The 26,820-nt window shown below is 43.5% G+C and overlaps 5 protein-coding genes across 5 annotated transcripts; 2 read left to right on the forward strand and 3 right to left on the reverse strand.

Annotated features, from left to right (window-relative positions):
• Positions 1 to 1,104: 1,104 nt before the first annotated feature.
• Positions 1,105 to 2,602, forward strand: LOC131280987 (syntaxin-17). The gene is made up of 2 exons (XM_058310243.1): positions 1,105 to 1,649; positions 1,730 to 2,602. Exons 1-2 carry the CDS (start codon positions 1,328 to 1,330, stop codon positions 2,338 to 2,340), a joined length of 933 nt encoding a protein of 310 aa, XP_058166226.1. The 5' UTR covers positions 1,105 to 1,327; the 3' UTR covers positions 2,341 to 2,602.
• Positions 2,474 to 3,306, reverse strand: LOC131280998 (uncharacterized). Its single transcript, XM_058310254.1, has 2 exons — positions 2,991 to 3,306; positions 2,474 to 2,916 (listed from the first exon to the last, which is right to left on the reverse strand). Exons 1-2 carry the CDS (start codon positions 3,159 to 3,161, stop codon positions 2,626 to 2,628), a joined length of 462 nt encoding a protein of 153 aa, XP_058166237.1. The 5' UTR covers positions 3,162 to 3,306; the 3' UTR covers positions 2,474 to 2,625.
• An 884-nt stretch (positions 3,307 to 4,190) lies between these two features.
• Positions 4,191 to 6,386, forward strand: LOC131284400 (uncharacterized). Its single transcript, XM_058313258.1, has 2 exons — positions 4,191 to 4,545; positions 4,918 to 6,386. Exons 1-2 carry the CDS (start codon positions 4,367 to 4,369, stop codon positions 6,080 to 6,082), a joined length of 1,344 nt encoding a protein of 447 aa, XP_058169241.1. The 5' UTR covers positions 4,191 to 4,366; the 3' UTR covers positions 6,083 to 6,386.
• Positions 6,387 to 6,577: 191 nt separating this feature from the next.
• LOC131293905 (fibrillin-2) lies at positions 6,578 to 18,576 on the reverse strand. The gene is made up of 8 exons (XM_058321954.1): positions 17,927 to 18,576; positions 8,361 to 8,363; positions 8,008 to 8,100; positions 7,845 to 7,930; positions 7,554 to 7,775; positions 7,371 to 7,462; positions 6,709 to 6,804; positions 6,578 to 6,625 (listed from the first exon to the last, which is right to left on the reverse strand). The coding sequence occupies exons 1-8, from the start codon at positions 18,574 to 18,576 to the stop codon at positions 6,578 to 6,580; spliced, it is 1,290 nt and encodes a 429-aa protein (XP_058177937.1).
• Positions 18,577 to 26,029: 7,453 nt separating this feature from the next.
• LOC131293906 (uncharacterized) lies at positions 26,030 to 26,450 on the reverse strand. Its single transcript, XM_058321956.1, has 2 exons — positions 26,305 to 26,450; positions 26,030 to 26,228 (listed from the first exon to the last, which is right to left on the reverse strand). The coding sequence occupies exons 1-2, from the start codon at positions 26,448 to 26,450 to the stop codon at positions 26,030 to 26,032; spliced, it is 345 nt and encodes a 114-aa protein (XP_058177939.1).
• Between the last annotated feature and the right edge of the window lie 370 nt (positions 26,451 to 26,820).

Raw genomic sequence — 26,820 nt, forward strand, 5'->3', positions numbered from 1 at the left:
TACTTTCTTTCCATTTTCCAACTACCACAGCCTTAAGCATCGGTCGCCTTTCCGTGCGAGAGAGTGTGTATGTACGACAAATTGACCAACCTTTGCACCCCAACGAGAACAGCTCTAGGGACACGGGAAATGGCGGGGAACATAAAAAAAACTGCACGTTTTACCCGGTAAAGTTCCGATGAAAAGTGTTCGCAAAGAAAATGCGTCCCACCCCATCCGAATCGCACACGTTGTGGTGTTTGTGATTTGAGGAAACGTCGGGCAGCCATATTGATTTTTTTCCTGCACCGGTTTTGTTGCCCTTTCGCTCGCTCACCGAGGGGGTGTAAATTTTATCTCCCCTCGGGTTTTCCCAGTTTACAAAATTTCACCCCTCACAGAACGGTCGGTCAATGCAAAGTAACATTGGATTTGGAAAGGAAGATTAGCGAAAAAAGTTAGGGTGGCAAAAACACACCCTTAAAATGGAGGCGGGTGTTTGGCGTTCAAATCTAGGTATGATAAGGAAGGTGCAAAAAGAAAGGAAATAAAGTAAAAGACACAGAGGCAATGAAACGAAGATTTATGAATACACCTTCCCTTAACGATGGCGATTCAACTGATCAATCGGAATTGGTAGCGATAGAATAATTCATAATAGAATTTTATAACACAACAATATATTTTGTGTTCCATCATTGAGCTGCTTATGCTATTGAATAAACCAAAAATAAAAATTTTATTTTAAATTTTGTCCGTATAGTACGATTTTCCAACAGTGTAACGGTTTTACGAAATATTTCATCGATATTGAATAGATAGTAGAGATGGGTAGTTCAGATTCAGATTTATGAACCAGAACGACTCTTTGTTGTGATTTCGAAATTCTTGTACCTCTGAATGAGAAATCCCACACTGCTTCAAGAGAAACTCTCTTTCGAGAACGTTATTTAATGTCTGAACCTGAAAGACCTTTCGTTTAAGGAGTTCATTTTGAAAATTGATAGAAAAAAAATAAAATAAATTCATTGTTCAAGTAATCTTGGTCGAAAGGTACATACTACCAAGGATACTGAAGCGAAGAGCTACGTTAGAGCAACCTTCGTCAAGGAAGAAAAACACAAAAACACAAACAATGGTGATTCAACAACTGTCGATACACAATAATAACAGGCGTTAGTGTTCTTTGTTTCGCTCTCTATTTTGATAACATTTGACGGTATTAGATGTTTTGACCGCATTCTACGCATCGCATTTCGTCACGCTCAACTGTGTCAGCGTACGAACTTCGCACTTGTCCAGTTCTAGTCACAGTATAACACTCTACAACAGCAGTACCAGCAGCAAGATGGAACCGAGCGAGGAGGATGCGAAAATCCCCCTAAAGCTAGCGCAAATATCGATCGACAAGTTCAACCAGACGGTTCCGCAGTATCTGGCAGTGCTACGCAATCACAAGTGTAACATCGAAAAAGCAGGTTCGCTTAAAAACTGGGAAAAGGTCAAACGGGAACAGATCAATGCGACGCGCATTGTCAAGCAGATCAAATTCATGCTCGTGGAAATAGACAAAGTGCGCAACCGGATACGGGATTGCGATTGCGATAAGTTTGATGCGGGTATCGAGGGAACGAAAACAAGTGCATTCAACAGTATGGCTGAGTACATGGGTAAGGAGGACAGACAAAAGGGCAAGGAACGATTGGTTCATTCAGTGAACGTAAATATTACCTTTCTGTTTCCCAAACAGCAATGCAACAACAGATACGAGCACAAAGTGCCAAAGACTATGACGAGCAGTACGGTGAGGAGGGTAGCGAAAGCGCATCCCAGTATCCGACCGGTGGTCGACTAGCTTTCGTCCCACAGATTACCAGCTCATTCAACATTGAAGACCACGAGCTTCAGCAGCGTGAGGAATGCTTCCGTCAGATGGAACACTTGCAGCGCGAAATGGAAGACATTCAAGAGATCTACCAAAAGGTGCACGAATTAGTGCACGAGCAAGGCGAAACGGTTACCCGGGTGGAGGAAAACGTTGACGTTACCCAGATACAGGTGGAAGCGGGAGTCACCGCTCTACAGAAGGCCCTAGCATACAAGAAAGCCGTCTATCCGCTAGCGGGTGCCTTTCTGGGCACGTGCATCGGTGGTCCGATCGGACTGGTAGTAGGCCTAAAAGCGGGTGGCCTAGCAGCACTGGGTGGAGGACTGGTCGGGTTCGCCGGAGGGAAATTTATCAAAAATGTTGACGCCATTCAGGAACACGATGAGGTTGATTCAAATGATAGTGCTACGGAGGCAACGGCCGGTGCTCTAGTGGAATCGGGAGACGCTGCTCCTATAGTATCGAAAACTTGACACATACTCACTCGGTGCACCATTCAGTAACTGTTGATGCTGGAAATGCGTCTATTTTATTAATATTCCATGGAAGTAAATGTTGCTAGGTGTTCTAGAAGCGATACATTAGTCTCGATGTCGAAAGCTTACCACATTGGTCTGTCCATGTCCTCGGCGGAAGATGGAAGGCGCAGCTAATCGCAATTCCTTCAAGTTGTTAATTTTTTGTAACGAATAAATCATCCAGTACACTGTTCTTTCTGTTACCGTAAGGGCAAAATAATAAAGATTCTTTTATTTACCTCAAACGATATTCTTCCAGGCGCTGGTCTTATCGATAAAGTGCACCCGTCTACCACGGAACTGCCGTTGTCTCACATATGTACCTTCCTTACGCTTTTGTTTAATTTCTTCCTTCTTCTTTTTATACCAAACGGGGCAGCTGCCAAACTGATCCCGTTTCGTTTTGACGTTGTACACGTGCTTCACATTCGTTTTCGGGTTCACAGTTTCGACATACTCGTTATGGTCAACATCCTCCGTTTCCTTCTTGTAGATTTCTGCCATCACTTCTTTCTTCACCTTTTCCAGCTCCTTTCGGGCGAAGGTAATTGCGCGTTAGAAAAACAACCATCTAAAACCTACCGACAATGGAAGTTTGCACTTACCTCCTCCTGTTGCTTTTGCTTCGTGATATCCTTGATTTTGTCCATCAAATCCATGCCATCTTCGTCGAGGAGTCCGAGGGTTTTTTTCAGTTTCTTCAACTCTTTCACCTTGTTCGTCTCGCGCTTAATCGCCTTGTTCTTGCAACGTTTTTTCTTCGAACGGGCAGTCATTTTGGGGGTGTTGTTGGTTTCGCTTCGGTTACTGCACTATCTCGTCGAAACAAACTCTGTGTTTGTATCGTTTTCAGTGCTATTTACACCGAAAATAACACGAAAATATCGGAGCTGCAAGGAAAACGTGCAACTCCTTGACAGATTCGTGTTTTGAAAGGAATGAATATAGCGTTGGCACCTACGGGGCCGGATTTTGTTTGTCGGATTTGAATCAGATTGGATTCGTTAAGACTCGATTTAATGCGATTCAAAATTGATCCGAATCTTAATCTCGATGTTGGTCGATTTAGATTCAATATGATTGAGTTCAGTTTACTTGATTCGAAGGGCGGATAGAAAGGATTGGAAATATATTCATACATTATATGACGTTCAGAGATTTGGATTGGATGATCCGGATCTTCAAGTTGATTTAATTCAAAAGAATCCTTTTTCACCACTAGAACGTATAACAGCCAAGGTATACATGTATAACACTCAACGTATCTAGCCCATTTCTGTAAGCACCTTCCTTCGATTGGTCCTTGTTTTGGGTAATATTAAAAAAAACAACGCTAGTAAAACGGGCTTCAATGGGAAACGAAAATTAACTGTGTCTCTTTTACGTTTCACTGTGTTTGCTAGAAGTTCTTTTCAACGTAAATTATCGTTTTTCAAAACTCCAAGATGGTCGACGGTGGCAAAATTTGACATTTTGCGATGTTTGCTAGAACATCACCAAGGTTTGCTATGTTAGTGATAGGTCAAAGGCAAAGCTACTATTTTAATCGCCATTGTTTTGACAGTAGCTTCTAAACGCAATATTCTCGTGTACTTTTCTATGGTAAAATTGAATGAAAATATTGATATCGTTTATTTTCATCCGCATTAATACTAGCGTTGCCACTGAATTCAATACAAATGGCTGCCAACTGGAAATAAACGTCAAGAATACGATCAACGTAATAACGTACTGTCAAACATTTTCCCTCGCAATTCGTACTGTAATTATCGAGCTTGTTCTTATACAAACCTTGAACACAAGCTATCAAGCGGTGCAAACTCTGCGAGTAAACAAAACTATAAGTTTGTAATAAATATATTTGTGTAATTTGATCGAATATCACGCCCGTGGCACTGAAGGCAGTTACACTCAAGCGCACTACCAGTTATTCAATCCGTTAGATTTACCTTCGCCTGAATAAACGAGTAGCGAACGTAAAATGGAAGTAGATATGCGTTATGTGTTGGACCGAGCGAACGACCTGGAGGAGCATCTTTCGATCGGTTATCAGAAGGCCTACTCGTGCAACCTACCGATGGTAACGAGACAGATGTTCTGGGACTACATGGTGCGCCTAATGAAGACAGTGTCTGGCAACGATGGTCAACTGAAGATGCTGTAAGTATCGTAGCACTTGTGGACCGCAAGAGCAGTCCCTGCAATGGTGTGTCGGTCGCGCGCAGTAGTGGCAACCAACGGATTTCGTGCTGTCGTTCACGGAACGTCAATCTGAATATGGCAGATATGTCATTCTGTCCACCCGTCACCTAATCTGACGGTCCCTCGCAGACCAAGAGTCAATGCAACGAATTTGCAGGATGCTACTGCAATCCCTCAGTTGCAAATTCCCGAGTAGGATGTTGTAGGAGGGCATGCGTTGCTGCGGTGTGTGTATGTTTGTGCCCGGGCGCTTGCGTTTGACAGCATTAGGATGCAGCAGCAAAATTGAATTCTTTCCTTCCTGACCCGAACTTTGTTGTTCCATTGCAGCCAGGCAAGTGCGGCAAACAATGCCGAATTTGATGACGATTCGGTCGGATGTGTGCAGCTTAAAAGGGAGGATTCTGGCTGCACGCTGAAGGGACAGATCCATTTGATAAGCCCGAGCGATGATGGTGAGAGTGCGGAAATCAAAATCTACCAGCTGTCGGTCGTGATAGACGAGGAGAACCACAAGATCGAGTCCGCCGAATGCAGCGACTGTACCGAGGTCGGCTTCTGTCAGCATACGATCAGCTTCCTGCTGTGGCTGCACAGCCAGAATCAGCTCGGTACGCACCAGGAGCTGGAGTGCTTCTTCCGTACACCGCTCGTCACCGAGCTGGAACAGATCCCACCGAAGCCAATCCTGAACAAAACTAAGGCTAAAAATTTCATCCGCGAGATCGTGCACGGTCTGCAGACGGAAGACATCGATTGTCCGCTGCGATGGAATTTTTCATCGGTGAATAAAAAGTACTCCAACCTGTCGATTCACGAGCTGATCATGTGCACCGTAAAGAACGGGTACGATTTAAATCAGTTCTTCGAGCACGCGCAAGCCGTCGTCGGCTCGTCTATGGCCGTGCTGGCCGAGAAGGTGAAATTTCAACCTCGGTTCTATCCCTGGTTCCAAGAGCTCCGCTATGGTCGCATTACGGGCGCCAAGGTGTACGATTGTGCCAACCTGAACGTGGCCCGACCGCTCCTGTACGAGACGATACTCGGCTGCAACAAGGAGCTGGACACGGTCGTGCTGCGGAAGAAGCTTGCCATTCGCCAGCGGCTCGAAAAGTACACTAAAATGGTGTACGAGAATCCACGCATCACCATGAACGCCTCCTATCCGGTCATCTTCGACATCCCGGATGGCATCTGTCAATCGCACGTGGTGGAAATCAAGTGTCCCCGGTCGCGTGAGCACATGAAAAAGTACGTTACCGACGATGGCAGCATCAACGAGAAGTACTACCTGGAGATGCAGGTGCACATGCTGCTGTACGGCAGGACGCAGGGCGTGGTGTGCGTGGCCGATCCGGACTTTGACAACAACAACGATCTGTACATGCACTCGTTCAATCTCAACAAGCCGCTGGCTACGAAGCACCTGCAGAAGGCGGTGGAATACTGGAAGAACAACGTTTTTCCGGAACTCGTCAACAGTTGGTCCGAGTAGAGCGGGCAGGGCTATTGCAACTTCTTTTAATCGAGAGAGATCTATATCGCAGTGCAACTCATCAACCAACGATAACGGCACGAGTGTAGCGAGAAAAGAAGAAATCAGAAACAAGGAACCTTCAGGCAGGAAAGGGAATCAAGTAGCACGCAACGCGATTTTAGAATATCTTATTTTTTATCTTTCTTCTTTGACAACACACCCACACACGTACACCAATACAGACATACACACATACACACACACACACACGCACACACAATAGCGTTTTAAGGACAATAAATGTAAGACTTTCATTCTAGAACATAGCACGATATCGTCTGGTCAACTAAAGTCATATTAGCGGGGTTTTTTGTAGTGGTTCTTTATCGGCAGTTTCAGCAGTTTTCCTTTCCAGTGACATCGGCGATTGAACAAAGGTTGTGTCCCAGGATTCCACATTCCACCGGTAAGAATCGTTAGAGCTTTTCTCTGGTCGAACTCCAAACCCAATGGTCAATGGACTCGGTTGCCGTAGTCTACGGAAGGAAATAATCGGTGCGTCTGTGGAAGCAAAAGAGATATCCGCCGTATAGTTGTTAAACGCATCACGTTGCTGGTGGTTCAATTATTGCTGTTATTCTTACCAGTCGGGCAACCTGTGACTTCAACACCGACACGGCATCCATTGTGTATTGCATTTTTTTGTTGAGCTCCTGTTTCTCGTTGTACGATCGCCGTTCCTCATGGGAAATCATCTGTAGAGGAAAAGGAATAAATATTCACTGGACAATTAATTTCGGTATTTCAATAGATTTCAATAGAGATTTGTTAGAAATCTCTAAGTTAGAATGTACAAATATGAATATCAGTACAATTTCCCAGTACACGTTCATTCAACTCGCCGCGGATTAAAAAAAAACCAGAATCTTCAATTTTTTTAAGAAGCTATGGACCATCTTCAGGTTTAGGTTCAGAAGTCTCTTCACTGTATGAATAATTCAATATTGAGTTCTGCTCTTGGTAAATTGAGAAAGTTGAGTCCATTTAGAAGCTAAAATTTTTGCCAGAATTCGGTTAATTACTTTTTCCAAATTTCATAAAATTGAATTCTGATATGATGGTACAAAAAACCTGTACGAAATTATTTAAACTAAGCAAATAAGTTTCATCAAACGCAAAATACCATAAAGGGAAAGCTTTTAGATATTCAAGGCAAGTGACAAATGTTAGTAATTAAATTACTCTGTCAAATATTTGATATAAGATCCTTTCAGTTCCATCCCGTTGGTAGCCAATTCCTCATTACCTGTTCCAACTTTTTTAACCGAATATCCAAGCTGTCATAGTCTACGTCGTTCTCCATGTCGCGTGCTTCCGTAGCAATGTCGTTCGTTTCATCTGCAAAGAAAGAGTGGCCATCAGAGACACGTGTCTGATAACAGATCCTCCCTATGCGACATTCCTTCATTGTGCCCGCAGTTTACATTACCTATTTTTCTACAGCTCTGTCGGTCGCTCTGAAGCATAAAGCCATCGCGGCACGTGCAGTAGTACGAACCTTCCGTGTTGTAGCACGTCTGATCGCACGGTTTGAACTCCTTGCACTCGTTCACGTCCAACTCGCAGCTCTTGCCGGTAAATCCAGCCGGGCAGGAGCAACGATCCGGAGCCACACACTTGCCACCGTTACGGCACGCCGTTTGACAGATTGCTGTCGAGACATTTGGTAATGTAGAATCAAATATTTAAAGGCACTTTAAAGGAAATGGTTCCCACTTACGCTTCAGACAGCCATCGGCGATGGTCGTTGTCGTTTCCCAGCCACGGCAGCAGGTCTCGCGTTTGGCCACCGGATAGCTGTACGTGCTGGTATTGGCGAGAGGAGAAGAATGATTCACATTCGAGCGGGGGAATTTTACAACGATCTTGAACCATATACTTACCGCTGTCCGCAGTTGGCCGCATCCAGGCAGGGTTGCATCGAGTGGGACGTCCTTATCGATTTCCTATACATGTATACGGTACATACGTTTTTACTGAAAAAATAACCGTAAACAAAAAGAAGCTAGAGAAACTTTTCCCTACCATTAATTGAGAACTTAACATAAGAACGTAATAATCCCACCCTGCATTTGTGGTCGAACGCAACACGAAGAGCCAAGTAGTTAACGACTAATGGTTGTTTGTGCAAACGAAAACAGAAGGAAAAACAGCAAACTGGAAACCCCACCACCTCGTCCAGGCGACCACGGTACAAGAGCAATTGTGGTTATGTTACGTCGTGCGAAAATTGCACTTCCTGGCTGCAGTTAATCATTCTTCAAGGCCGCCACCAAATGACTTGCACTCTTCTAATGACTCTATTGGTGTTGTTGTTCTCCCACCGAGTTGATTGAACAGTAGCGCGAATGCACTCTCGGTTCGCAGGCCGAGATGGAAACCATTTGCAACAGACGCTTTTTCACCGAGAGAGTGCATGGTTTTTCCTGCAGTTTCGGTGTGCATTTACACCCAACTGGTGGTTCATTTGCGAAAGACCGGAAATAACACGGGTTTATTTACTTTATGGCCGTACCGCAATAATCAAGGAGAGATTAATTTATCCATTCATTGATGGTGGTCAAAATGTGCGTAGCCTAAAGTTATAAATAAAATTAGTTGAGGAAGCATGTTGATTTTGGTAGAAAACGGATTCTTTTAGACAAATCTTTTGATCAGTATCAGCGGTCATTTTGTATCGTCAAGACGATTATTTAGAGTTTTGATATGGTAACAAACTACTAAAGATTAATTTGTTCAAAATTTGTGTTTTGTTCGATCATCCGAGCTCTTCGATCATCCGAGATCAGAAAAATTCCGTCAGGAAGATAAGATGCGACTAATGAAAAAGGATTAGCAACAAGTTAGGTATAACAAATAGCTTCTCAAGGTGATACGTACCTACATTATGAAAATAGAAATCTAAACAGTAACCAATTCTCTCCAAACAGTTAACCAATTAAATTCCTCGAGTTCTGCTAAATAGATTCTCAGGTATTTTTTATATTGCATTTTTTATTATCTCAAGTATGTTTTAATTTTGACCATTTTTTAAAGTATGATCACCCATAACATCAAAGTTCCAACTCCACTGAGAGAAATATAATTAAAAAGCAGCTTAATCTTGATGATAGTCAACTAAATTACTTTTTATCGTTCACTTTGCTTATTCTAATTGATTCAATCAAATTAAGCTTTGTTAGGGATTTAAAATCCTCACGTTAAATACACGACAGAGGTGTTTTTGCGTGTGTGTTCAAAAACTTATTCACTTAACTTGACATGACATGATACTTTTATTTAAGTGTAAGGATGTACACCTCTATGATGCTCACGTCATGGTACAGTTCTAAAATTGGAAGTTTCTAAATTTAGACATTGAATTAATTCGACCAAGTTCGATTGCTATTCTTGTTCCTGCTCTCTTCCACCCACGTCTAACACCTGAGTTCCGCTTTTCCACCATTTTGATCCTTGGCTCTGGCGTCGATGCCTTTTTAAACGATCGCTTCCTGTATGTTCGTTGGTGCCAAGAAGCGGGCAAAACTAATTACAAGCAAACACACCAAACTCGGAGAGCACCAAAATTTGCGTAGAGATCTTGAGTGTCGCATAATCTCGATCGTTGATTTGCGATGAGATGGATTAACGATTATTTAATCTCCCGCGAGCAGGGATCTAGATGAGATTGAGTACGCTGCTTAGAGAAGCGAATCGTGGCAATGAACGATAAGAAGGTAAGCGCTCTCTCGCACCGTCCGAGGATCGTCCGAGACACGCTGACAACGTGCATCGTCACATTGGTGACAACATTTATCCGACTAAATCATCCCCCTACTGTAAACTCTCGGTCGGTCAATTTCACCTCAGCTCAAGAGAGTGAGCGACAGGAAGAAAAAGAGCGTGAGTCATAAAATGTACGAAAAAAAAACCAACATTCGTCTCGAGAACGCTAATTTTTCGCCTTCTCGCAAATTTGCACCGCAAGATAAAAAAATCCAACCCAAAAGTTCTCTTTCCTTTTTTCTAGCATTCATTCCGCTGAAACTCTCCCCTGGCGAATCTCATCGCAAAGTGGTTTTTCATCGACCACAAGTACGGCCATCGAATCGAGATAGGGGCTGACGATTTCGGTTCAGTTCTATCGGAATCGCCAATTAAAGCGGACTTCCCAAATTTTCCTTTTCCCTTTTTATTGCCAGCCGGTGACATCCGCGATCACGATTGGGGGGGTGGATTCCATGTCAGCATTGACTCCAGATGTGGGGTATCTGTTTTTGCTTCTTGTGCATCCACGATCGCAGCAGTCAAAACAAAGTCCGAGACCAACTGGCCCCACCGTGCCGAGTTTTCGTGCGCCGCGAGTGAAGCTGAGTGAAAAGTGATCCGGACGCGGTCGGTTTTGGGCTGGTTTCAGTCCGCGAAGAAGAAACAAACACAAGTGACAAGTGAGCTTGCTTCCGTAATTATGCCGCCAGTGGGAGAGGAATGGTGAGGTACGGGTGAAAGCCAGGGGGAGTGTGCGAGTGGTGCCTATCGTGCGCTCGTGTGAAATGTGTTTATTTTTGTGAAAATACGTGCGATCGTGATCATAATCGGAAGCGGCTCGCTACCGCCAGGCGACAGATTGGATTTGCACTCGTGCAGGCGAAAACATGGCGCCGACCAGAGTGCGAAGCGCTGGGTGGAAAATGTGAAAAATAGCAGAAAATTCGTTGTGGAGAAAATGTACGCAGCTAATCAAAATAGCAGGGTACGGTTTTAGTGATCGTTTGTGTAGCAAATTGTGCGAAATCGATTAATTCCCTCGAGTGGACGCCGTTTCGTGCCGGTTGACAAGTTCGGGGTGTAGAAAATTGTAGAACGTTCTTCGCCGTGTTCGGTTTCCTACGCGCACTCGAATGCAAGCCATCCATGGGTGGCCTTCGGGTTAAAATTTTAGTTCTAATGCAGTTTCGCTGGTAACGTTTGCAAGGGCTAGAAAGGCCACGAGGCGCAGTCTGTTTTTAAAGTCCATTTCTTGCGCTTGCCCTATCACACAGACACCGCTTCGACGACGACGACGACGACGACGACGACGGAATGGTTTGTTCTGCACGGATGGGTTATTAATAAATTAAATGAAATACGATCACGGTGGCATCTTGCAACTGATATTTGCCAGATCGCCGCTTCATCCGGCGCGCCCTTTTGCCGCATCGTGCCAGCGGCCATCTTGGCCACAAAGGTTTCACTCCCTTCCGTGGGGTTGACAGACAATAAATTTTCTTCGGTTTGCAAGGGTTTGCAATCGTATCTTCATCGGGTAGGAGTGGTGTGAAAAGAGCGGAAACCGCCCGGGCAGCGGTGAAAGGAAGCGTTTGAAGTTCAAGTCGAAATAGGGGAACTAGCCGTGACAATTGGTACAACCGCGGTGGGTGGAAGTAAATTTAAGGATGGACAGGATGGAGGTAAGCAGGCTCATTATTTAAAGTTTACTCTTATTATTAGATCGCGATCGAACCCCGTTAGAGGATTTTTTATTTTGACCATTGTCAACTGAAAAGAAGTGAAGCAGTCTAAAGACTCGACATGAAAGAGATGCGAATTTTCAACCATTATTTTGGGCATACTCAAATAACATTTCGTTTGTAAGATTAGCAGTTTGGTTTTTTTCTGTGGTTAGAATGTTTTGTAAATTAATTTATAATTTGAATGAGTGAATGAGTGCATTCTGTACATCAATTAAATAAACACTTTTCGGTAAAACTATGATTCATATCGGAAAACACATGACAGAGTTCCAATTTTATCCCTCATATTGCTAAGTGCTGGTCATATTATTACAAGCATTTTGAAAGGAATATAATGTGGAAATGAACGATTTTTTATTTACTTTTGATACACCTTTGTACAAAAAAAGCAAAAGCAAAAAAATACATATTGGAAGGCGTCAACTGTTTGTTACATTTTACGTATGATGATTGATAATTGAAGTAGGGAAATGTCATTTGCAACATTTTTATAAACCAGTTTTTACAACTAATTCAAATTAATACCCCGAACGAAGATAACATGCAATAAATATCTTAATGTTCAAGAAATGAGGGTATAATTATTATAACGAAAAAATATTACATTCTGTTGATGCATAACATTCCACTTTACTTTTCCTCATTACCGTCTACTTTGCACGAATATGACTGGAATTTTAATAAGCATGCTGCAACGTACTTTAATCACCCAATTATCGAATATAAAGCGCTTATAAATTCAAGCTCCACCCGAAACGGCTGTAATAAATCCTGCATGTGAAGATTCCATCGCAAAGGATGTACACCGGCGTACCAAGTCGTTCCACGCGCGGGACGAAAGTGAATTTTTAATTAAGCCATTAACCACGACTTCGAACCACCGCGCGGAGGTGGCGTGCCGTGAATTCGAATTTCCATCGCCCTTCGACACGAGCGACGACAGTGCATTGCAAGGCATAAAATTGCATCGCCACTGCTGCCAGCTGCCCGAACATTGCCTTTGGCTTAAGCTAATGCGATTTGCAATGAAGATACCGGGGTTCCGAGGGGAGAACGATCAATCAAGGCACCACGGATTAGTGTTCGGTGCATCGCATAATTCATATGCGTCCGTGCGACGTCATCGGAGGAAAGAATCTGACCTCGTGGGGACAGCGCTCCAATGGCGAACACTTCTTCGGTGGCCACTTCACCGTTGATGGGAGGTATTGGATTATTTTAAGAGCATTTCGATCGCTACACAAGGATTTTGCACTCTCAGACGTTTGTTGGTGGTATCGACGATTGCATGAACTGCTTCTGGAAGTCAACTTCCAGATCATGGTTGAAATGTGACAATTTCGCAGTTTGGAAAGCGTGCGTAACGGAGCAATAAACCGTGCGCAATGTTCTCCACATCCACACGATGCACAAGTGATGAACGGTTGACAAGACACACATAAAAGATAACATAACCCACTGCACCAAATCCAGACGAAATATTCTCCACAAAACCCCGACTTGAGGGTGGTTCGGTGGAGCAATAAAAGAGTCATACTTCAAACACATTCAACCCTTGATGCTGTTCGTGCCGTGCGGAAGCAGGTGTTTTTCAGCAATCAATCCACATGTTTCCTAGCAATAAACATAAGACCTGTTGAGATGACCATAAATGTCGCAAAATTTCTTACGCTTCCTTCAAGCTGTCAAACCAATGCCATCAGTTGTTAACAAATCACGTTGAAATACTCTGGGCAGATGCGTTGTGTTGACCTCACATCTATCACAAGCCATCTGCCTAGCTTTGACTCTTACATTCTTAGCGTGAGGTACAATAAGGAAGTTACGTGAGAATTTTTCTAAATTCATCATCCAAGGTGTGTGTTGATGATGAGTAAGATGAGTTTATAAACACGAAACAGGTGAACCCCACGAATGGAGTCACTAAGCCGATTTATGGATACGGTCATGCTTTGCTAACGATTCCTTTTATGATATTTTTTTCATCTTTTTCTCCTTTTGTTCTTTTGTTTTTCTATTCCGAAATAGAAAATAGTTGTTTTATTTGTTTTGAATAGTTCATAAAAGCAACCTTAACCTGTAGTCAGTTTAGAAATCAAGCTATCATAATTTAATAAACTTAAATGCTTGAATTTGATCCAGTATTGTGTAGTGTTCCTCTTTCTTATACTACCAGAATTGAAAAATATTTTCACAGAATATAAATTCGATCTCCGATCTCCGCGAAGGGTAGCGCGTGGGTTCGAATCCCAACAGAGACCGAACCCTCCCCTGTACGAGAGGACTGACTATCCACGTTACAACAGGGAAACAAGTCTTAACGGGCAGGCATGACCAACAGGTCGTTACGCCAAGAAGAAGAAGAAGAAATTCGATCTATTGAACATAATTTGATCACATATAATCATCTAATTATAGTTTGAAATTGTTTGTGATACTATTATGGAACACAGTAAATAGTTTTTTCCAAGAAATATTTCTAATATCGTGTTTATTTTTATGATTGCGACCGAGACAGTGACCGAATGTTTAACAATGTTATATACTGGTTTCTAAAACCATTCACGTTGCAAAAAACAAATTCCGATAGTTTACTTTTTTGTGATTGGGAACCAACCAAAAACGCTTAAGGTGTCAATCTGATTCATGTACCCGTGGATGATAACTGACCATAAAAGAATATACTTGATTTTAAACCACAGCTTCATAAAACGAGAGAAAAGTAATGGAGTTGTCAATTAATGAGGGCAATAATTTCATATGAAAATTATTGGTCAATAAAATACAATTGTGAATAGTTCCACGTTCCTTTGTTTCTCAGTAAGAGAGTTCGTGGTCAAACATGTGTTTACAATTGATCTTTAGTTGTAAACTCAATGAGATCATTGAAATCCGATCTCGGCTCTCGGCGTCGAACGAGCGTTATAGTCTCCGTCTGCGCTTCGGCGTTACGTTCATTGGCGTATTTTTTTGCAGAATAATCTACCGTAAAATATCATCCCATACACTTATAGAATCGCCCACCGCCGAGTCTGGGCGACTTTCGCTCGACGAAGGGCTCGCTGTCTATGTCGGAACATACGGAACACATGTTCGTTTCCTGCCCGGGCGCCCTTTGCCCGTTCCGTCCTGCGACGCGTCGATTTCTAGCTATTAATAGTAGGACGCGTGCGAAAGCCGCCGACGCGAACACTCAAACACCGGCGAATTGTGTCGGTCGATGCGACGCGTTCGGTCCTGGCAAGGAGCAGCGTCCGAGCGGGTCGGACGAAAGAAAGCAGCAAACAAAAATATAGCAACAACGAAAAGAGGGCTTGGAGCGAATCGAACAGCATCTCCCGAGCGGACGCTGCCAGCAGTTCGGACATGCCGGGCGGAAAATGCACGGACATGGGCGGGAAAAACCGTCTGCGAACGACGGCAAACGGTGACCAAAACAGCTCGTGAGTCACGCCAGAGGGCAGCGCGCAACAAAACGGCCGACCAAGCCCAAGCATAGGCCGCTATAGTGTCTGCAGGATGTGAGTTATGTACGAATGCAATTCTGCCTGCCCCTCTTCCCTCCATCCGTCCTTTCTTCACCCGCGCGAGAGCATCGGGTCGTGTGGAATGCGGCAACGGTAATTTTGCACGGTTCGTTACGCGATTACGCGTTTGAACGGAGAGCGGAAGCGGTTCGCGAAGAAGACTGAAAAATGGAGGAAAAAAAGGAAAGGTGGGAAATCCGCCGAACAGCCGCGTTCGGGAGAAGGATCGTTTGCGGCTAGCGATAACTAACGGGTTGTGCTGAAAAGGTGATAAACACACCCGCAGTTTTCCACTTTCCATCGATGGTTAATGCAGAATATCGTTGGTGGTTAAAAATACGAACGCTCGTTCTCACCATGCATCCATTGCATGGATGAAATATTGTTATGCGCTAGCAACGATTGCATTAGCACATTGACCCACTATCATAAATAAGTCCTAGAGATGATGCATATAGAACACACATACACACACACACACGATTAGAAACTCCACTCGATGGTCCCGATAACGATGGTAGGGACATGTGGAAAATTCATTTCACGCCGATCGCCGTTTGATGACGAAAAATGACTTATTAGCCCATTGCCGGATGATTGCTGTCATGAGGGCGGCGGAACTATCTCACGATTGAAGCAAAGCTGATGTCGTTATAACGCTATTGCCTTCCATTATTCATTATTTGGAAAGGGAATAGTCATTACATCGTTAAAACTGTCAAAGAGCCTATCCGAAGTAGGTGTTGGGGGAGGGGATGTAACTAGTCAAATTGCTTGGAATGATGTCAGTGAGAAAATATTTTTCGATTATTAACTTTAATACAAACATATCTGAAAACAACAAAATGAAAGCTAAGCAGCATTTCAAAATCAATTAAAACAACTTTGAAAACAAATTTCTTACCGGAACTAACAACGCTACAACGTGCTACAGAAATAGGCTTTGCTAGGAAAACAAAAGCTAGGATTCAACTATTTTTTTGTGTATATTCGAAATGCGAAGTTGTGGAAACACATCTAATACTAAGAACATATAGAACACATATACATTTATTATTGTTTTTTTTTGTGCAATATTTAAAGTTTAAGACTTTTTGAATTTATTCTAACATCAATTGTATGCTTTTGCATGACATTTAACATTTTGCATTTGACTTCTGCTACCATTTGTGTGCTCTAGGACTGCAAACACATTTCCACATTATATTCAAAATATTTACAACTGCTGTTACACACGAATCAGATAATCGAAAATTTGCTTGCACCTCATAACAGTTTCCAGTTGTTGTAGGATTACCCTCCGAATGCATTCGTTCAATTTATAATGAAACACATTGAGGTTGATGCAAACAAAAAACCGTCCTTGTTTCGCTCCTCGAAAGGACAGATATCATGGTTGACAGCATTTCATTTTCATCCTACCGAAAGGACCACAAGAAATCTGTTAGCGGGCATCCCATTAGCATCGAATGCGCCTAACAGGGGTTCCCTTGCTCCGAAAGCTATTTAAATCTTCATCAGATTATAAAATAAACAAACTGCGTTCGCAGCAAAGTGAGGCAAAAACACAATGCACATGCTTGTAGTCAGCCTGTAGACATTTGACGTTTCTTTTCCTTTTCCTGCCGTACTAAGTTGTTCTCCGGTTTGGATTTGGTTTTAATTATAAATTTCAAAATAAAAGAAAAGCATCCATATCCTCGGGAAACATCAAATATCTCCATTCGATCTTCTGCTTGATCCTTTTAGCAGTTTTGCTCATTCGTTTGACGCTCGCATATATAATTGGCCAAAGATAAACCGTCCGCTTCCAGCGTAATGGAGGGGTTTCCGCTTGGAAACAAAAATGCAGACAAAACCGCACACCCATCCGATGGATTGATCCAAGTGAGTACATTCGGAAATGTTCAGGAAACTCCCTGCTGTGAAGAAGTTGAAGCAGCTGTATTAATCTTCCCGATCAAGCTGCGTCGCGGAACGTGGGCTGGCCAGCTTGCGACGGAAATAAGATTTCGCTTTGGGGTAAAAATGAATTTGTTTTCTGTCGTTGTGGTTTAGATGAGCGTGAGTGATCGAGGAGTTGGTCGAAAAAACAAAAAACCTCCCGGAATCCCAACTCCCTGTTCGCTGCAGAATGGTAGGTGATCCGTGCAGTAGCTACTATTCCATGCAATGGTGACAGACAAGAAACCATGAGAGACGTTTATCAGTTTTCAGGTAGATTTTTTTTGACACGATGAATTCCTGCAATTCGAATGCCACTGGCACAATAAATAACAAGGGTAACTTCCAATAGCTAATGATGGTACTACTTGCATGCTGTATAGCTCGTATGTGTAGTATAAGGATTATAGCCTATTGATTTTAAATCCTGACGTTTTGACTGTACAAGCCGTAAACACCTGAGATCGAAAGACGTCTGCCGGTCGCACATCGAAAAATACCTCGACATGTGATTCTTCGGCGTAACTTCTTCTGTTTTTCCATGAAGCTTCCTCATATTACTTTTGAAGGGTAGATTTTGAGGCTCAGAAAAGTCGTGGATGGTCGCTGATTAGAACCATATCTGCGAAATGCCTTGAAGAGAATATCTTTCATGGTAATGGGTTCGATTCGCACGAAAGGTCTAAGGTTTCTTTAAAAAACTAATAGATCGGACGTCTGGACAAAAACCTTTCATATCGCCAGAGTAGAGCTACAGATCTCAATCAGTGAATAATGACTACTAGTGTCACCTTCAATAGAAAAGATCCCAAATGTGTTTGGTTCCTGTCTCCAAATACCTTGAATTGTTGATGTGTCGTGTGCCATCGGATGAGCTGGTACCGCTTCTTGTGAGCATCCGTGTAACCGGACGTGCGGTTCCAACCGGTCGAACACCGGAGACACCAGGCTCACTTCCGGAAGTCCTGCGCCAACCACTCGCACCGGGTTGCTGGTGAGGATTCTGGGGAAGTGCTGTGGGTTGCGGTAGCCCACGGGGATGATGGCGCCGATGCTGCGGTGGCGTATCCTGGTGTCCTCCCTGTCGCCCGACAGTTAGCCAGTGTTGATGGTTGCGGTGTGTACCGACAGACACGGGCGGTCGATAATCGGTTCCGCCATTAGTACTACTACTCCCAGGACCACTTATTAGCGAGTAGCTCGAGGAGTTGCCTAAGGACGGCTGGTATCGCTGACGACCCTGGTTCGGATGGTGCTGGGCTTGGTGCTGTTGGTGCTGCTGTGTGTGTCTTTGGTGGTGATGATGTTGGTGATGCTGTGGTTGCTCCCTGCGCAGGTGGTGCTGCGCTGGCACATAATCACCTGCCTGCTCTTCTGTGAGCTCCTGGGGACGCGCTGCTGGAGCCTGCAGTGCTCGCGTGAGACTTTCAAGGCTCAGCAGTAGCACCACAATGGTTCGCACCAGATGGCGCGGCGTTTTACAACCCATGGTTTGCTGATTACTTCTATCACTATTATTACAGCGAACTGCCACAACAGTGCACTTTTACCGTGCCTCACAAACGAGGCACAACTTGGGAGCTTGGACGTGATTAACCCTTCAGTGTTTCACCCTTCGTTTGTTTTCTTTACTTTCTGCTCGTGTGCCGTGTGTCGGCCTTGTGTTTTCCTTTCCCGAGCACTTGCCCTCCACCTTCGCCTTAAGGCAAAGACGCGAGATGGGATTACGAGATCAGCAGTTTCGCGGAGTCGCCCTCGGATAAAGACACCCAAGGGGCGGATCGCAATTATCTTTAAATGCCCTCGCACTCGCTACGACGGGCTTTGGACGGACGGACGGAGTGGGAACCGAGCGCAAGGTTTGCTTTCCGCGTAGCCGTCCGTCGTTCTTCTCGGATGTTTTCTCAACCGGGTTGCCGGGGCTCAGGTTAAATACCAGGAGATGGGCCCTGACGCGTGGGTTCTGTGACCGGCACGGGTACGGTTCCCAGTTCCTATGGCTGCAGCACGAAGAGCCCCAAGATGGACTTTGTTTAACTTTTCTTTTTCACAGTTTGCACAACGCGATCGGCACCAAAAGTAAGCACAAATTAAGCACATCCAATATTAGCACACAAACACACGTCAGTCATGCACCCGGGTTAGGGTACCCGAGGTAGTGGGAGGGCTAATCCGACGGAAAGGAAGATGCTGGAATCCGGACTCCAACGGTAATTAAGCTACTTCACAGACCGAATCTCGCGCACACTCTGAGTCACCAGATTATGTTGATTTTGGCTCCGAAAGGATAAACACACTTTGTAGCTCTGTTAATGAGGAGCTGAAGGGAAATAAAACTAGAATTCTCACACGCACAAACTCTCTCACACACAAGAGATTAAGAACTGGTTAGGACAGTGCCCCAAACTGTCACAGCATCCAGCTACCTGCAACTGGGCCGATCTTTCGCGGATCTGTAAACTTGAGGTCGCTAGGCAACAGGGATGTACAACAGGACAAGCTCGCGCACTCGTGCGATTCTCGTCAGAAGTCCGAGTGGATCGTACGGAGGATTTTACAGCGACAACCGAGCGGACGTACGGTCTCGATCGGACTAATCCAACACTGCTCCGACACTGCGCTCTCGGACGCCGGCAGCGCGACCATTATGGCTTAAAAGTGTGGTAGTAGAAGAAGCTGTGCGTCGCCGGATCTGATTGTTGTACAGCTCCACGGTTCGCGATCGCATTGCCACCTCATTGTTCTCTCGCTCGTTCGCTGGGCCGATTTCTCTCCTTCCTTGAGACTCGCGGGTCTTTATCTCGTGCTTGTCTTCCCATCTCACGCTTGGCCCCCCGCCCGTTCTACCAGTGCAGAATCCTTTGTGCTGGGGATGTCGAAGCGCCAACGGTGGAGCATACGTTATATCCTCCACGCGATCGCGCGCAACAGAACGATAGGACGTCGGGTTTGTTGAGGTTTATTTTATTCTTTGTTTTTGCGTCCCTAAGCGCGAGTGGTTTCGCTCTCGTTTTCTCCTTCCTCGCTTCTCTCACTCCTTCTATTTCTTTCTTTTACTCTCCTTCATTCACGGGCTGGAGCCTTCAATTTTACTACGACAGCTCCATAATGCTCTGATGAATTGATGTCCCAGTGTCTCGTAATATTTCAAAAATTCTTACTTCTTGACTATCCGTTCAAGCTCAAGTAGCATATTTTTCTCACTAGTTTAGTTAGCTCGTAAAATCAGCTTGAAACAAAAATCCAACAGTAATACGCTTATAACACGAAGGACAAGGTCAGATAATTTAAGGTCTCTTTTTCTAGTCCTTTCATTTATCTCAACAAAAATAAACAATTCACAATTTAACATGTTGTTTTAAATTTTATGTGTTTTTAAATCCTTGTTTCTCCGTTTCATATTTTTTAAATCTGATGTGTTACAAATAACGCCGTGGAACAATGTGAATACGTTGTCGTAGTTTTATTGCCCCACCAAAGCTATTTAATGATTCGACTCAAAAGATTCATGCAGCACAGTTCAATTTGTGGCTCTCATTATTCGTCATTCTGTCTGTAGAGTTATTTTCAATTGATGCTTTCTTTAAAAACATTAGTAGAGTTGCTTGAGGAGAGCTACTGGAGAAGAGCAGTTGAACATTGTAAGGTGTCTTTGCATCCTTGTCTCACGTTGCATCTTTGCAGTTGCGATCAGTGACTTTCCATCGCTAACAGCAATTTCTACGCACTATCTTATCATTGTGACGTTAATCTAAGCCAAACAGAAGCCAGAAAAAACTTAGCGGAGGGCAAGATTTCTCTATTTGCCGTTTTTAAATACGGCCGTGTGTATTTACGGTCTGCTTCCTATGTGGACACAACGGTTGTCTGCAGCTTCAGCAACAATATAAGAAATGGACTGCTGAGCCAATTAGGTTGCGGGCGAATGAGTCGATCCAGTTAAACTGTCCTGCACCATGCGATACTTTCGATGGTGCGATGGTGGTGCATAGTGTTGCAATAAAGTTATTATTTATACACAATTCTTTAAAACATTTTAACGAATGAATGAATGAATGAATTTTCAAACGAGTGTTGTTTTACTAGTTGGCAAGCAGGTTGAAATGGCTGTAAACAACTCACAAATCATGTACAATTATGTACCTAACGGTGTCAAACAACATCGCTCAAATGATGTCGGTGGTTTCATACTCACCTTGCACACATCGATTCCGGAAGATGACTCTTGACAGCCGGGTTGACCGTTTAAGCGTGAAATATGCCGTGAGCCCTTTCCGGCCGAAGGTTAAGTCAACACCTCAACTTAGCGCATTCCATCAACACTTCCCCAACACCAATTAAAGATTGACTCATCCTTGGCTTTTTTTGCTTTGCTCTCTCCAGCACTGAATATACCTCGTGGCGTTTGCGATCGAATGTTTCTTTGTTTTTATTTCCTCCATCGGTTAGATTGCGTTTGGAGGCTGCCCACCGGCCTCCCCCGTGTCACCCCTCGCTCGTGCCTTTCTTAATTTATCCTCGGGTTTTGCACTGGCCATGTTTTCACCGCCTCTTCTCTGCTGCTCCTTAGAACGGAAACATTCGTTTACCCCCGCGGGCCAAGTGATTCGATCGTTTTGGAGGTGTTGGGTTGGCGCAGATGGAAACGCAACGAAACGAAGCATATATTAATGGAGATGGTGTCGTTTTGTTTTGCTCACATTCTATTGGGGCATGGGTGCGCTCTTCTCCTCCCCCCATTATCCTTATATTCTTTACGCCAAACTGCGCTTGAACTTTTCCGTCCGCCCAACGTTCATAGAACAACCGTCGTGCTTGGACGCCTTTTGAACTTTAATCCTTGATCGCTATAGACTTACTGGTATTTTTCGGTTTATAATCTTTTTACGATAAGATTTTATTGCTATCGGCTGCATTCTTAAAATTAAAACGTATCGATAGGTCATTATGACATTTACGCGAATGGCGAGAACAGGTGTGTTTTCTATCATAATTTGTTTAAGTTTTGAGAAACAGACTGTTTTCTTAAAGCGATGTTTTGTTGAACAAACATTTAAAATTTTACTTAAACGCATACTTAATTATTTTGTATTTTCATTGTTAACATCATATAAATATCTTCAAAGTAAGACCAGTTTATAAAACCAAAAACCATATCAGATATCGAATTAGTTTTTGCGAAGGCTCTACGATTATAAACTCCTAAAAAACGATGCGCAGCAGTAAAATCACTTCAATTAAATTGCAATAAATGAATATTTTTTCAATTCAATTAAATTGCTACAAATGGGAGGATTTATTAGGATCACAACAAAAATCGAAAGGTGGTTTCACATTGAAATTCCACTCGCGATCCTAGCTTCTTCTTTCGAAATGGAAGCCCACCCTGTGCTACTTCTTTTGCGAGTAACACGCATTGGAATAAACGATGAAGGGCGTACCGAGCTCTAAGTCGAGTATCGTGTTCCTCTGATCGTAAACTGAGTCCCGTACGAGCGATCGCACCAGTCGAGTGCGACGAAAGCGTGGGAGCGGAGGACCTGCGTGTACCGGATGTTGACCTTTTAAGGGAGGTTCTCAAAGGGAAATGACACCCTTCGGGCTCCGGGCGGGCTGGGCGGGCACACCCGGAACAGCGATCCTCACAGAGGTTAGGCTGGGGTTGTTTACTTTGCTGTACGTTTTATTCCCGAATGGTTAATCCATGCATCTAGACTCGTTGGATCGTGTTCGGCGATCGACTTCTAGATGCGGCCTGAACGTGCCCTTCGTGCTTCCTTTTGGCGAACTGACCTCGGATCGATTCAATTTATGGGTTTGATTTCGAACGTTGACTGCTTTGCTTGGACAAACTTCTGACAGCTCGGTTAGCTCGGCGGCCACTTTCCTGGTGAGTCAACGTGCGATCATTGATTTGTTTACTTGTCGCCCTCCTTGTTGCGCAAGTTGCCTCCACTTCCTTGTAAACGATGGCCTCTGCCATGCGACTGCCTTTTTTCCGTTGGTCCAGCGGAGTACGACCTCGTCGCCTTCCGATACGATCGTCGGTCACGCTATGCTCGTGATCGATACTTATGCTGCCACGAGTCGTGAGCGCACACTGGATGACGTAGAGAAGCAGTTCGCGTGGCTCCGGCTGAGCAGAATAAAAAAATCGGCTCAAAAAGCAACCCCAAGAACGAGAACCTGTTCTCGCACCGCTTGTTATCAAACCGTGCTTCCCGTCTTGTGTCTGAAACTTAAACGCTACGCTCTATACCAAACATGGACAAAACCGCTCTCGGTTAGGTGGCCAGAAATGGAAGGCACCGAAAAATTAGTGTGCTGCAGAACTTCCTCTAGCTGACCTTGTCCGGACGTTCGATTCGACATGCTGCTGAGGTAAACCAGCCGACGGAACGGCATTCGTTGGGAAGCCAACATGGTTCATCGAGTAGAAGTGGTTTAACCGGGTCTGTTGTGCAGATTATGTTCACGTATTTTGTACTTCTTTCCGCATCGGAACATGCCGCTTCGCTGAAGATGCAACCCGCACTCGGTGGCACGCCTTGAGAAAGTTAAATAATAATCGTGAGCGTCTCCACCGGTTTGACACCTGTGCCGATCTAGGGACCAGTGGCGCAGAATAGCAACGACAATTGGCCTGCTTGAGGGTTTGTCTTCCGTGTGCCGTGTCTTTACGACCTACCATCTCTTTCTTTCGGCGTTCAGCTTCGTCCGTGGCAGCGAAGCAAACCGGTAGCTGCACATTCCTTTTAAGGGTGACAGCCAAGTAAAATCACCTCAACTATGACGGCTGTGGCGATATGAATCGTGCCAGACGGAGGAGTGTCAACTCGGGGTAAATGCATCAGAGAGTTGATTTTGAACGGATGGGCACTTTGGCGTCTGCAAGCTGGCGGCGAGACTGATTGGATTAAAAGCCATCGCAGTGGAGTAGGAATAAGCTCTCGCGGGCAACTAGGAAGAAGGAGTTTATTTATTTGTTTATACTACAGGATGATGGGATTTCTTTGATCGGTTCAGTTGGTTTGGAAGTAGAGGTGCATTTAATGTCTAGCACAGGCGCCATAGGACCTAATGCATGTAAACAATACATGTGCTTAATTGATTTAAAAAAATAGTTCCTAAACACACGGTTTGTAAGCTTCAATAATTTTCCTTTTGGCCTTGAATACTCTTCACACTTTTTTAATTTTTTATAGGTATTTCATGTTCACATAAAATAAAAGAATAAATGTAAAGCTTTTTCCTACCCATTTATCAACATGTAAATATGTAAAATAACATCCCATAGAATGTTGTAAAAATTAAAAATATTCTTGGTACGTAAATTATCAAATTGCTTTACCGTTTCAAGCGTTAACCAAGAGTTTTGAAAAATTCTAATTCTAAATTCTGGTGAACAGTTGGTACTAAGTTTCCTTTAAAATGGATAGTCCCAATGAAAAACGTTTTTATAATTTTAATAACTTTTTTCTATTTTCTTATTTAAAAATGTTTTTCAAACGTACTTCAACCTTACTTTTATTTTCACTATGTAATTACAATAGAAATGTTTTATTACCCTTCAAAATTTCCAATCTTAAGCACAAGCTAAGTCAGTCACGAATACAACAGCATTGTGAACAAGAGTTCCGGGAGTTCGGAAGTACTTGAACCATTTTTTTATTCTCGAGCATTTGCTCATCACAATCAACCAAACTCACAGTTTGCCATTTCTTTGCATAACGTCGAGATGTCACCGTTGCGCGAATTACACGTTTCACCAACAACGACAACGTCGTCTTCGTCGGTATGTTCATTAACGAATAAATTGCTAACATGGTCGCGAAAGTGGTTAATAAAAACGTCTACCACACGTTGACACCTTCCGCTAGTGCAGTGGCATCATCGAGAGCGACAGAAGTCAAGAGATGGGAGAAAGAACACCCGGTCGTGTCCCACTGGCAATTCGTTGGACAACTTTAACCTTCTGTTGCGTCCAACTCTTCTTCGTGCGCACGAATCCTTCATTGCGGCTTTGATTCATGCTGAACCGGAAGGGGTCGATAGGCTGGAAGAGTTTGGCCTTGCGGGGGCATGAATTGCAACGTGCGTGCGTGCAGCGATTGAGCGCAACAAGGCGTACACTGTAGCCCGGTCATTGTCAATGTCAATTGAATTGCAGCGTGCTGGCTGGCAAAGTGAAGGTTCTAGAGGTTAAAGAGGAATTTAATAGCAGAGATTCGATGCCGGCCTACGAGGGCAGTTTCAATAACAGTTACAAACTGTTGAACGATTTATTGATGAGCTTCGAAAACGATTCCATAAATCGAAAATATAGTCCCGTTGTACAGTAGTTTTGTATATGAATATGATATAATGTATAATGCACTAAGTAAAACATCACATTTAAATAATAAGCTAGATCATAGTTTCAAAGGATTGTAAGCATATGACCACATTTGCGATTTTGTTTTGGGTTCCAAGGAGAACATTTTTGATAAATAAGGAGTGACAATTAAAATGTACCTAAACCTATTCTTTATTTTCAATCATTTCCTTTACTACTCTTTTTCCTTCGATCCTAAATAAACCACTGATTCACAGAAGTGTTTTCCAGTAAAGCCAAACTCGTCGAAAGCCGTAGCGACATGTTCCAGATATGAATTGACGCTATCCATACGGTAGTGTAAGAAGCTATTGAAGCGGTCTAGGGAGCGATGGAAATGTTCGTGCAAATCAACCTTAATGCAGCAGATAGTTTAAGTACTGTGTTAGGAAGCGTCGAGCAAATTTCCAAGTTGAGTGTTTACTGTTCGACTGACGAGAACGTTTATTGATCTTGCGCGGATTGATTTATTATGGTGCGAATGCATTTGCGAAAAAGGGCCCCAACCATTGGCCTTAGTCGATGCGATTCCACTTGGGTACGGGTGTTGATCATCCGGTTCATGCACTCACTTGGCTTCGTTGCAGGGTGCCAAAGGGATGGCCCGCACTTCACCGGTTGGCGTGCAGATCAGCTTCCATCGTGGCACTTCCGAGGGCAGATGAATCCGGGGTTTGAGTTGATTGATCTTGTTCAGCAGCCGACGAGTGATCAGTTTCGAGCGGTGCCTGTTGGCGTACTTGTGCGGGGATGGGTGACTTCTTCGACTAAATTGGACACAATACGATCAGAGTTCAGCTAGGTACCAAATCGATTAAAATACTGCTTTTTGAGATATCTTACCGTTCGTAAATCTGCCGAAAAACCGTACTGTCCAGAATGAGGCGCAAATTTCGCTGCTGAGTAAAGTTGTATAAACCGAAGTAAATCATCGAAATGACCGCACTTACACTGGCAATCACGTAACCGTATAGAAAAACGACATTCATGTTGCGGAAAACAATGCGAAGAATTTTGATGGTAATAAAAATTATACAGCAAATTTTGAAGCGTGTCTTCCAAAATAATGATTTTTTTATGTCAAATGACATTTAGCTTTTTTATCACAGGTGACTAAGATTGGCAATTTTTGCCGCATTGAATTGTTGTTGGATTGCTTGAATAAACAATTTAACACGTGAGATGTGGTCTGAGTTTAAATAATTAAACATTTGTTTGGACATAAACCATTTAATTGGATGTTACGTTCAATTTTAACTATAGTGTTTCAATTGAAAAATAGTGTTTATAGATTAAAGTAGTCGCTTATTTTTTTATGATAGAGAAAATATGGTGAAAGAATAACGGATGTTGTTAAGA

This window comes from Anopheles ziemanni, chromosome 2 (assembly GCF_943734765.1).
Source record: "Anopheles ziemanni chromosome 2, idAnoZiCoDA_A2_x.2, whole genome shotgun sequence".
Lineage (NCBI taxonomy): Eukaryota > Metazoa > Arthropoda > Insecta > Diptera > Culicidae > Anopheles > Anopheles ziemanni.

Coding starts and splice junctions, on each gene's coding strand:
- LOC131284400 (XM_058313258.1), top strand. CDS start 4,367: ATGGAAGTAGATATGCGTTATGTGTTGGACCGAGCGAACGACCTGGAG. Junction 4,546..4,917: donor GATGGTCAACTGAAGATGCT/GTAAGTATCGTA, acceptor GTTCCATTGCAG/CCAGGCAAGTGCGGCAAACA.
- LOC131293905 (XM_058321954.1), bottom strand. CDS start 18,576: ATGGGTTGTAAAACGCCGCGCCATCTGGTGCGAACCATTGTGGTGCTA. Junction 6,805..7,370: donor GGTTAAAAAAGTTGGAACAG/GTAATGAGGAAT, acceptor ATTTCCCATGAG/GAACGGCGATCGTACAACGA. Junction 6,626..6,708: donor AGTCACAGGTTGCCCGACTG/GTAAGAATAACA, acceptor TTGCTTCCACAG/ACGCACCGATTATTTCCTTC.
- LOC131293906 (XM_058321956.1), bottom strand. CDS start 26,450: ATGAATGTCGTTTTTCTATACGGTTACGTGATTGCCAGTGTAAGTGCG. Junction 26,229..26,304: donor TTTCGGCAGATTTACGAACG/GTAAGATATCTC, acceptor TGTCCAATTTAG/TCGAAGAAGTCACCCATCCC.
- LOC131280987 (XM_058310243.1), top strand. CDS start 1,328: ATGGAACCGAGCGAGGAGGATGCGAAAATCCCCCTAAAGCTAGCGCAA. Junction 1,650..1,729: donor CAGTATGGCTGAGTACATGG/GTAAGGAGGACA, acceptor TTTCCCAAACAG/CAATGCAACAACAGATACGA.
- LOC131280998 (XM_058310254.1), bottom strand. CDS start 3,161: ATGACTGCCCGTTCGAAGAAAAAACGTTGCAAGAACAAGGCGATTAAG. Junction 2,917..2,990: donor AGCAAAAGCAACAGGAGGAG/GTAAGTGCAAAC, acceptor TTCGCCCGAAAG/GAGCTGGAAAAGGTGAAGAA.